General features: G+C 43.9%; 1 protein-coding gene across 1 annotated transcript; it reads right to left on the bottom strand.

Annotated features, from left to right (window-relative positions):
• Positions 1-10,084: 10,084 nt before the first annotated feature.
• Positions 10,085-11,125, bottom strand: LOC123191534 (dirigent protein 1-like). Its single transcript, XM_044604233.1, has one exon. The coding sequence runs from the start codon at positions 11,123-11,125 to the stop codon at positions 10,523-10,525; it is 603 nt and encodes a 200-aa protein (XP_044460168.1). The 3' UTR covers positions 10,085-10,522.
• Between the last annotated feature and the right edge of the window lie 812 nt (positions 11,126-11,937).

Here is an 11,937-nt window from a genome sequence, read left to right on the forward strand (position 1 = left end):
ACTTTCTAGCGATGGGAAAGCCAAGATTTGATCTATGATGGGAAAAAGTAGTGCAACTATCTATACCTAATAATCAGATAATCAAAATCTCGGTGCTGATTGGAAATCCAAAAGAAAAAAAAAACTCAACCAAAATGAAAAGAGAATATCAATAACCATGTAGGTCAGAAACACAGGACATTTTTTTTTTCAAATCACAACAAAATATATTTGAAAACATATTTCTTACAGTCCATGCAGCTACAAACCAAATCACACTAATTATAGTTTTTTCTTAGATCTATGATTTACATTATTTTGGTTACACACTCCCTTCACGACACCCTAATGTATACTCCCTCTGTAAAGAAATATATGATCATTCAGATCTCTAATCTGTAAAGAAATACTCCCTCTGTATCTTATATTTCTTTATAGAGGGAGTATAAGAGTGCTTAGATCAATAATAGTGATATAAACGCTTTTATATTTCTTTACAGAGGAAGTACCTAGTGTAGAAAAAACATACATTGAAGGAACAATCAATGCTTATAATTGGAGAAAGAAAAGCACGACAAAAAGAACATGCAAGTGCACCTGTCTATTAGAGTAATGCTAGACCTACTTAAAGTAACGTATGGTTTTTACGTGATAGAAAAACTGAAGATTTGGGATTCGATTGAATGGGGTGGGAGGATCCCACACCCATGAAAATCAGGAGGGCAAGAGAATTAATTAGCCAGGTTACCTAGGATTTAGTAGATGAATTACGTAGGTGTAGCATTTTTGTGTCTATTATGAAGCTGTCTGTCAATATATATATATATATATATATATATATATATATATATATATATATATATATATATATATATATATATATATCCGCCCTTTGGAAATGTATCCCGTAAGATCAGGAGTTGGATGAGTGATATCTGTTGAGGAAACGAACAAAAGGTTAGGCATGACAATACGATCTGCAGGGAAGCAAGACTACTAATCCATTGGGTAGAAATCAAACCTAGAATTTGTTGCCTGAGGAGCCCACATGACCCCCTTCTAATATTGCGACAGGGCAAATTCTTTAGAAGAAAAATTATTAGGTCTATATGTGTTGTATTTGAAATCGACCAATCTATTTTTTTGCTAAAACCTTTAGTATCTGGGATTTCAAAAAGGAATTCCCACTTCAAACAGTCATACTCTTTTTGGTAATCAAGTTTGATGATCACCGATGGTTCTTTCGCTTGATGGATGCTACGTACCACTTCGTGAGCCACCACAAGACTTTCTAGAAAATTTCTTTTTTACCGGATGTCCCCGAAGGGACCTTTCTAGAATATTTCTACCTCTAATGAAAGTGTTTTGCTACTGAGAAACCAGCTGTTGAGTAATCTTGCTATGCATATTTTATTTTCAAGGTGGCATTATAACTATCCATGTCAATTTTTACTTTCGAGGTGGAACCATAATGGTTATGCTAGGTATATTTGATCACAAGGATAAAATACTTTGAGGTGCAACAACATAATTAGATTTAGATAACAAACTAGGTGAAGGTGGTTTTGGCACGGTAACCACAAACTACTCATCGTTAAGAGACTATCATAGAGTTCTCGACAGGGGATAAATGAGTTGACAATGGAGTTGCTTTTGCTTGCTAAGCTACTGCACAAAAACGTAGTGAGAATTTTTGGTGGAAATGCTTGTTTTGAGGAGTAGGGGAACTTAATTGTTTGCGAGTAGCTCCCCAACAAGAGTCTAGACGACCACATCTATGCTATGTTTTTTGTTACTCTTGGTCATAGTACCATTGCAATCCATCTATGGTGTGTCGTGCAGGGGCGGAGCTATGTGTTAGCCTGAGAGGGCCATTGCCCCCCTCCCCCACCCCCACACATCTTTAAACCAAGTTGTGAACAAAAAGTTTATGGGAGGGCTTAGCTGAAAATCTTCAAGCATCCTCCCACCACAAACACTCATATTCTATCTTTTCCCTCCCTAGAAGGTGTTGTGCATGCATTTTTAGAGACAAGTGTCCTATTTGACTGTTATGAAATGAAAAATCTCATACTTTGGGTTAGCAAGGGTTTTTGGAGGCAACAGATCACACGAGGTGAGACACGAAGTGAAAAGCATGTCAGGCGATGGAGACGAGGATGGGCCTGCCGAAGGTCACGCGGAACTCGGGCCACGGGACGATGCCCACCGTGGAGGTGGCGGTGTCGAAGGCGGGGATGGCGGGGCTGACCTGGCGGGGGTTCATGGCCACGATCGTGGTGCCGTGGGCGACGAAGGCGTGGGAAAGGCCGTGCACGACGTGGAATCTGACTAACAGGCCAAGTCGGATACTAGCAGCTGGCAAGAGGAAGGAATTGGAGGACATGTTGTGCACTCTGATTCCCGGCCCTCATGTTTCTGTTTCTGTTAGATGAAGAATTATATGTGCGGCCGTGATTGGTACGTTGATTGAAATTAAGAAAAATAGTTCTTTTAGACGAGGCAAAAGATTTGTCATTTTTATTGATTAAGAGATAAGTCAAGGCCCATGGCCGAATTACAACAATCACTCTCGTGGCATTATGTTACTCAAGTGCCTCGCCTCTGCCATGCTCCAAAGCGACGTCTCCTATTTAATCCTAGCAACGATGACTTCAACTGGGACAGCGGTATTATGAAAGATCCGCGCATTCCTCTTATTCCACAACTCCGAAGAGATAAGAAGCATCAAGGAAGCAAGTGGTCTTCGTGACTGTGTCTTCTTGGTAGCATTGTGGCTCCACCACTCTTTAATGGAAGTCGGGTCACTCCAATCACTGGGATGCATGTCATGGAGACCCAGCCAATCTTTGATCATGCACCAAACTCTCATAGTGTATCTGCATTGGAATAGAAGGTGGGCCGCTGACTCTTGAACCTGCTTACATAGGGGACAAAGGTTACATTTTGGTCACCCACGACGTTGAAGCCTATCAGTTGTCCAGATCCTATTATTGCCAACCAAGCGAAGGATTTGCATTTAGGAGGCACCCAAATCTTCCAAACGGTCGATATCATCTCAGTGTCAGTATGGCCAAAGAACTACGCCTTGTAGGCCGACGTCGTCGAGTAGTGTCCATCAATGGTGAACTTCCAGGTGATAGTGCCAGGCATGTCGATGTCGAGGTGGATATGGGAGACTTTCTCCCAAAGGGTGACAAACTCATAGAGGTGTTCAACAGTGATGCTATGAAGGATGTCCACCTGGGAAGTCCAGAAATTGTCGTGCAGAGCCATTCGAACCGAGCAATTCTTCTTCTTCGACAATTCATATATTTTAGGGGCCATGTCTGTGGGCCTAATCCCACCATCTAGCCAAGGAGACTCTCAAAACTTGGTGCGCAAGCCATTGCCAACTTCGACCTTGGTAGCTGCTGCAAAAATATTTCGATCGTTGTCATCACAAGGGGTTCCCAAGCCAACCCATGGCTTGTCCGAGTGGAGCCACTCGGCCCATGGCCATTGGAGATGAAGGGCGATGGCAAACTTGTCAAGATTTAGGAAAAATAGTTAGAAGCTCGTGCATTGCTATGGATGCAAGAGAAACATACAGATGAAGGCAAGTGAAGGAAATATGCCCTAGAGGCAATAATAAAGTTATTTCCTTATATCATAATAAATGTTTATTATTCATGCTAGAATTGTATTAACCGGAAACTTAGTACATGCGTGAATACATAGACAAACTAAGTGTCACTAATATGCCTCTACTTGACTAGCTCGTTAACCAAAGATGGTTAAGTTTTCTAGCCATGGACAAGAGTTGTCATTTGATGAACGGGATCACATCATTAGAGAATGATGTGATTGACTTGACACATCCGTTAGCTTAACACAATGATCGTTTAGTTTGTTGCTATTGCTTTCTTCATAACTTATACATGTGCTTATGACTATGAGATTATGCAACTCCCAGATACCGGAGGAACACTTTTTGTGCTACCAAACATCACAACGTAACTGGGTGATTATAAAGGTGCTCTACAGGTGTCTCCGATGGTACTTGTTGAGTTGGCATAGATCGAGATTAGGATTTGTCACTCCGATTGTCGGAGAGGTATCTCTGGGTCCTCTCGGTAATGCACATCACTGTAAGCCTTGCAAGCAATGTGACTAATGATTTAGTTGCGGGATGATGCATTACGGAACGAGTAAAGAGACTTTCCGGTAACGAGATTGAACTAGGTATTAAGATACCGACGATCGAATCTCGGGCAAGTAACATACCGATGACAAAGGGAACAGCGTATGTTGTTATGTGGTTTGACCGATAAAAATCTTCGTAGAATATGTAGGAACCAATATGAGCATCTAGGTTCCGCTATTGGTTATTGATCGGAGATGAGTCTCGGCCATGTCTACATAGTTCTCGAACCCATAGGGTCCGCACGCTTAATGTTCTGTGACGATTTGTATTATGAGTTATGTAATTTGATGATCGAAGTTTGTTCGGAGTCCCGTATGAGATCGGGGACATGACGAGGAGTCTCAAAATGGTCGAGACGTAAAGATCGATATGTTGGAAGGTTATATTCGGACATCGGAAAGGTTCCGAGTGATTCTGGTATTTTTCGGAGTATCGAGAGTTACGAGAATTCGTATTGGGGCTTAATGGGCCATACCGGAAAGGAAAGAAAGGCCTCAAGGGTGGCCGCGCCCCTTCCCCATGGACTGGTCCGAATTGGACTAGGGAAAGGGGGCGCCCCCTTCCTTCCTTCTCCTTCTCCCTTCCCTTTTTCCTATTCCATGTGAGAGGTGGAATCCTACTAGGACAAGGGAGTCCTAGTAGAACTCCACACTTTGGGCGCGCCCTATGAGGGCCCGCCTCCTCCTCCGTCCATCCTTTATATACGTGGCCAGGGGACACCCCATAGACACACAAGTTGATCATTGATCTCTTAGCCATGTGCGGTGCCCCCTCCATCATAATCCACCTCGGTCATATCGTAGCTGTGCTTAGACGAAGCCCTGTTCCGGTAGCATCATCATCACCGTCATCACGCCGTCGTGCTGACGAAACTCTCCCTCGACACTCTGCTGGATCGTGAGTCCGTGAGACGTCACCGAGCCGAACGTGTGCAGATCGCGGAGGTGTCGTACCTTCGGTGTTAGGATCGGTCGATCGTGAAGACGTATGACTACATCAACCGCGTTGTCATAACGCTTCCGCTTACGGTCTACGAGGGTACGTGGACAACACTCTTCCCTCTCGTTGCTGTGCATCACCATGATCTTGCATGTGCGTAGGATTTTTTTTGAAATTACCGCGTTCCCCAACAGCAAGAGCATAAGTTGCGGTCATCTTTTATCTTCTCCACCGAGATGCAGTCCTTCATCTTTTCTATATACATAGCTAATGTACTCGTAGATACATATCAAAATTATAGAAACAACATATTGGCCTCTAGGGTCCGCATTTCCAAAAATCTGTAATACATATACCATGATAAGAATAGTGGTCGTGACTCCGTGAGCACCACATTCATGCACAAGAGCAACGCCTGGTCGTGCATAGACGCGAACACGTACGCACCACCTGTTCGGACCGCAGCGGCGGCTCGCCCTCGAACAGGTAAGCCATTGTCAAGACATGCAGAGCATCACCGCCAGTGCTGGCGAAGAGACGAAATACACGAAGACATGGAGGCGGCCCCTCTGCTTCAACTTGGCAACATGCATGATTGATCGACACCAAGGTATGGCGACCGGCCACGTGCTGTGGAGAATGGAGATGGCACATGGAGGTGGCAGCCACGCAAGGTTCCTTATACAGTTTCTTTGTAAAAAGAAATCTCATTTTTAGGACGCCAATAACTGTCATACGAATGGCACAATGTACATCCAATCACAAGACTCGTCGGGTCGTATCTAGGGAACAGCCCACACCATCATGTGTGGGAGAATATTAAAACTGCCTACACGTTTGAGTGCAGCTACAACGGCCCACACGACCGTGTGTGACAACTATTCATATGGCTTTATCTTCTCTAGATCTACTGCGGATTTGTTATTCTTTTACCTATACATATACATGAATGTGATGTCCCTCATAAAGAGGAAGCTGAGTTAAAGGAAAATCTAGATTTACTTCGACGTGGTTTAAGAGAAAGCATGTTGCCAGTTGTGATATTTTGAAACTTTGAGAAAATATTCAAGAGAAGCATTGTTTTCGGGACGCTAATTAGGTAGTAGATGAGCTAGCTAAGCATTCTCTTACTGCTAGATCTTCAGGTTCTTGGGATGATGTAATACTTGACTATGTTTCTCATTTACTTGTAAATGACAACGATCGTCATATGAGAAATAAAGTCTATTTGCTGAGCTCACGGCTGATGTGCATCATGCATTACACTGTTGGGATAGGGAGGTTCTTAAGGGACCACGTACTAGACTCAGGGAGTTACAGAAGAAGTTAAACGAGGTTCTCTTGGGTCCCTTAACAGATGATGCGGTGGTTAGACAACATGAACTACACTTGGAAATTGAGAAGCTACTAGAGCAGGAGGAGCTTTACTGGATGCAACGGGGCTGAGCGGACTGGCTCACTCGCGGGGATCGAAACTCTGAATTTTTTCACAGAGCAGCAAATGGACGGTGCAAGAAAAAATTCATTAAGCGCTTACAGGAAGATAATGGCTCATGGATCGAGGACCAGGAGGCAATTAGAACACATGCTGCAACGTACTTCTCTAACTTATTCACAGGGGGTGTGCTTGCTCCAGACATGAATGTTGTTGAGAAGGTGAAGCCGAGAGTGACTAACGCAATGAATGACGAGCTGAATAAGCCCTATACAAGAGAGGAAGTTAAAAAAGCTTTATTTAATATCGGTGATTTAAAAGCTCCTGGTCCGGATGGGTTACATGCTGTGTTTTACAAACGATTTTGGCATATCATTGGTGAGGATTTGGTTGATGAAGTACTGATGGCTGTTAATTCTAGGAAGATTTCAGAAGGGTGGAATGATACCACTGTCGTGCTCATACCAAAGGTTGATGATCCATCAGTCATAACTCAGTTTCGGCCAATCAGTTTATGCAATGTGGTGTATAAGGTGATCTCAAAATTACTAGCTAATCGTCTATAAACATATTTTGTGCGAGATTATATCTCCCAATCAAAGTGCGTTCGTTCCGGGACGTCTTATCACGGATAACTTTTTGGTAGCTTTTGAGTCATATCATGCAATCAAAAAGAAGACTACGGGCAAATATGGGACATGTGCGGTTAAACTTGACATGCACAAGGCATATGACATGGTCGAGTGGACTTTTTTGGAGACCATACTGTTGCGTCTAGGGTTCACACCAAACTGGGTGGCAATGATCATGGAATGTGTACGTACAATGAAATATCAGGTACGAGTAAACAATGTGTTAACTGATTTTTTTGTCCCTTCCAGGGGACTCCGACAGGGAGACCCTTTATCACCATACTTGTTTTTGCTCTGTGCTGAGGGCCTGACAAGCTTGATCACATATGAGGAGGAGGCTGGTAATATTATGGGAGTGAAGGTGTGTCGTGATGCTCCTTCGGTATCTCATCTTTTATTTGCGGATGACTCTCTTATCCTTATGCGAGCAGACGCCACTAATGCTATCAGCCTCCGGTGGGCACTTGATGATTATTGTGCAGCTTCTGGACAAATGGTGAGCGAGGCCAAGTCCAGTATTTTATTTAGTCCTTGCACCCCTGTTGATACTAGAGTGGAGGTTTGCACTACACTAAATACCATGGTGGAAGCCATCACGGATAAATATTTGGGATTGCCTCCAATTGTAGGTGTGGACAGAACAGATTGTTTTCAACACCTCATTGACGGAGTTTTGAGTAGAATAAGAGGTTGGAAGGATAAATTGTTATCCTATGGAGGTAGGGAAGTGCTACTTAAGGCTGTCATACAAGCTATTCCTTCTTACGACATGTTAGTTTTTAAACTACCCAAACAGGTTTGCAATAGTATCACCACAGCTATGTCTAAATATTGGTGGGGAGATGATGATCTGCAAAAACACATGCACTGGTTTGCTTGGTGGAAAATGTGTGTCCCAAAGGAAAAGGGTGCAATGGGTTTTAGAGACTTGCATTGTTTTAATTTGGCTCTTCTCGCAAATCAGTGTTGGAGGTTGTTGTGTGAACCAAATTCTTTATGTGCTAGAGTTTTGAGAGCCAAATATTTTCCTGATGGAGACCTTAACTGCGGCCTTAAGAAGGGTAGTTCTTATACATGGCAGAGTCTATGGAGTGGAATTCAGTCTTTTAAACGAGGGCATATTTGAAGAGTTGGAGATGGGTCACAAATTAACATCTGGGAAGACCCTTGGATACCAAGTAGTCCTACTCGAAAGGTAATGACGCCAAGAGGTAACATTGTGATCACAAAAGTTTATGAACTCATTGATACGGAAAATAGAGTGTGGGATGAACAGTTGATATCGGAGTTGTTTTGGCCTATTGATGTGCAACGCATATTAAACATCCCACTGGCTTTGGGGATGATGGATGATTTTGTGTCATGGCACCATAATAGAAGTGGAATATTTTCGGTTAGATCGACATACCATGAAGAGTGGGAGCATCAACACGAACGAAAGTTGAGGATGACTAACTCTATACAAGCCTCAAGTACTAGTCCAGATTGGCGTACCATTTTGAAATTGTGTGTGCCGACAAAAATCAAAATTCATATATGGAAAACTTTGCTTGGCGCCATCCCTTGTAATGGAGTCCTTGCTAACAGGCATATGATCACAAGCTCTCAATGTCCTCTCTGCACTTCGGATTGTGAGAGTATTAGACATGTCATGTTCTTGTGCCCTAGAGTTCAAGAAATCTGGAGGATATTGGGACTGCAAGATGTGGTTCAGGAGGTGTGTGTGCGCTGGAGAGGGATGGCGGATCGGTGCTGGCTGACCTTTTTCTATCAACGAACAATACCATGGCTCATATGACTGATGTTCAACGCAATGACCTTGTGGCCACTACAGTGTGGTACGTTTGGTGAGAAAGACGCTGCTACACTCATGGTGAATATGTGTATGAACCAAGCAGGTCAGCGCAAGCAATTTTAGCTCTTGCTAAGAATTTTCCAAGGCAAAGTCGAAGCAAGCGAAACTGAGAAGATATGGATGGAGTAAGCCACCAGAGGGAGTTCTCAAACTTAACATCGATGCCACTTTTGATCCTGATAGGGGAACAGGGGGCACGGGTGCAATCTTACAAGACGAAGCTGGTTTCTTCATCACAGCTTCATGCAGTAATATCCCTTTTGGGGAAGACGCGGCGACGGCAGAAGCTAGAGGTATGCGAGATGGGCTCTTACTCGCAAATGAAGTTGTGTGCAATAAAATTTGCGTCGAGTCCAATTGCATGGAGGTCGTCGAAGTCATGCAAGGGGGTGGTAATTCGCTAGGCCCGGCAGCCGCAATTTATGAAGAATGTTCTTTTCTTGCTAGAAATTTTATTTCTATTATGTTTTCCCACTGCCATAGGGAGGCCAATGCGGCGGCAAATTTATCGGCTACAAACTCGGAGTTCTCTCATACAATTGTTTGGAAATCGGAGCCTCCGGGGTTTCTAGTAGATGTATTAACAAACGATGTATCATTTTTTGCGCATGAAATATAAACAGTCATGACGGCTTTCCTTAAAAAAAAGTCTATTTGCTGTTAAAAAAAGGTATAGCGACGGGCATGTGCTGTGGTGGACGGCGAGATGGCAGCAACCCAAGGTTCCCTTATATAAGATAAGATAAGATAATATACAAAAGGGAATCTTATCTTCTATATAAATATGTGCTATTTTGTGGGTGCTCCTGGACTAGTTTTTTTTCTACGGGAGGACTAGTTTGTTTTTTATGGAGAGAAACGCTTAGTAATAATATTAGAAAAATGCAAGTACATACTTTTAGTTATATAAATAATTAGTTGCATTCTTTTGGAGTCTCCAGGTTGGTTAGATTTTTCATTGAGAGAAATCCAACATTCTTATTAACCATGGTAATTATAACGTTGTATATTAACAAAAAAACTTGTAAATGCTTTTACATATAAATCTCATGGTACATGGTCTTATTTCTTATACAAATCGTAAAAATGAGAAATAAATTGTTACATGTGGACAGGCCACAATTTTACTAGAAGAAAACATGGTAAAAAAGTATAGAGGAAATGCTAAAAAAAACTCCTATGGGAATGTATCTCGTAACCCACCCTTGTAATACTACTGGTGCACCGGATGGCGTAGCAACTTCTAAAATGTTGGAAAAAATCTGAAAAAATATCTAAAATATTGACACAACATTAATGTATGTTAATTGTCACAAAATTTCTTATCACAATTCCATCTACTCTTCTTATTTTTTATATATTTGGTTAAACTTTATAAAGTTTGATTTAAAACAAAATGCTAATATGTCAAAAATAAAATGAAAGGGACATAATACACATAAAATGGAAGGGACATAAAATGAAAGGCACATAAAATAAAGGGTTGGAGCCGTCCATCATGCATGGGCGTGGGCGTGGGCGTGGGCGTGGACGTAGATAAACACGTCCAGGTCGAGGACGGCGTTCTTGCGTAGCTGCCAGCTCGCCGTCCTCCAGAGCACGTACCCCGTCGCCATCCTGAACCTCCCTGTGCCGCCCACCACCGACAGCTCCCGCAGTGGCTCGACGATGTTGTCGCGGCCGACGACGGCGAAGGTGCTCCCGGAGTAGGGCCCCGCCGTGAGCACCACATTCATGCAGAAGAGCAGCGCCGGGTCGTGCATGGACGCGAACACGTAGGTCCCCTGCGCACGCCCCACGGGCCTCGACGCCGGGTCCGGCCCATCCGTGAGCGCGTCGTCGATCACCACCACCTGCCCGAACCGCAGGGGCGGGTCGCCCCCGAACAGCGATGGCCCCGTGCCGTTCACGACCTCGACCGCCGTGGCGCCCGGGCCGGTGAGCACGTCGTGCATGAACAGGCGCATGCGGGCGGGCCGGGCGGATGCCCCGGCAAGCCATTGCCAGGACGCGGAGAGCAGCACCGCGAGCGCTGCTGAAGAGGCGAAGTACAGGAAGACGAAGAGGGTGCTCCTCTGCTTCGACTTTGCAACAGGCATGATTGGGGATGAATTGTTGAGGTGTGCTACACGTTTGTTGACGTATAAATAGCACGCGCAGATGGTTGGTCAGACACTATGCTCTGTTCGGGTTGATCACAGACCTGCTCCGCCAGCTACACGCGCTGTACGGCTGTGTTTGATTTGACCATAAACCTGCTCCACCAGTAATTTGACGAATGTGCTTTTGCGCATCACACATGTGCCTCTTCAAAGCCTCTCTAACAGGAAATTTTGGCACTTCTGATCATTACTTTGCGCTAGCAACGCATCCATGCTCTCATACACGTCCGTGCCCACTCCCGTGTGCTTGCTACTACATATGCCGCGGGTTCCCGTTTGTGCCTCCAACTCGCTTCCGCCTAGGGATGTCAATTGATAGGGTATGGGCGTGAGTACAATCCTCTTCTACCCAAACTCATATTCATAAGAACTTTTTATACACACGCACTTCAATATCCACCAGCAAACATGCCCGTGCGTTGTAACGGAAGAAAATAAATTATCCCTCAAACACACTGGACGGCATTAGCAAAAGTCTTTTTTTTTAAACGGAGGCAAAAGTTTTGCCTCATCCATTAAATAAGGGGGAATAGAGTTTGTTACAAGTCACCCAATTACACGACATGCGGACTACTCACACAAAATTAAAGCCCCTAGCTTTTTTGCACCGGTGACGATCCAAAGGTTGGCCTCTGTAGAGATGGAGGAGAGCAAGATTGTCGGTGAGACGCTCTTATGTTTAAAAACTCTTGCGTTACGCTCGTTCCATATTGTCCATGACATGAGCATGGTGAGGGATGCCTTGGCAT

The sequence above is a fragment of the Triticum aestivum genome, chromosome 2A (assembly GCF_018294505.1).
Source record: "Triticum aestivum cultivar Chinese Spring chromosome 2A, IWGSC CS RefSeq v2.1, whole genome shotgun sequence".
Taxonomy (NCBI): domain Eukaryota; kingdom Viridiplantae; phylum Streptophyta; class Magnoliopsida; order Poales; family Poaceae; genus Triticum; species Triticum aestivum.

What these genes read in the sequence shown, in the direction of transcription:
- LOC123191534 (XM_044604233.1), bottom strand. Translation starts at nt 11,125, where the DNA reads ATGCCTGTTGCAAAGTCGAAGCAGAGGAGCACCCTCTTCGTCTTCCTG.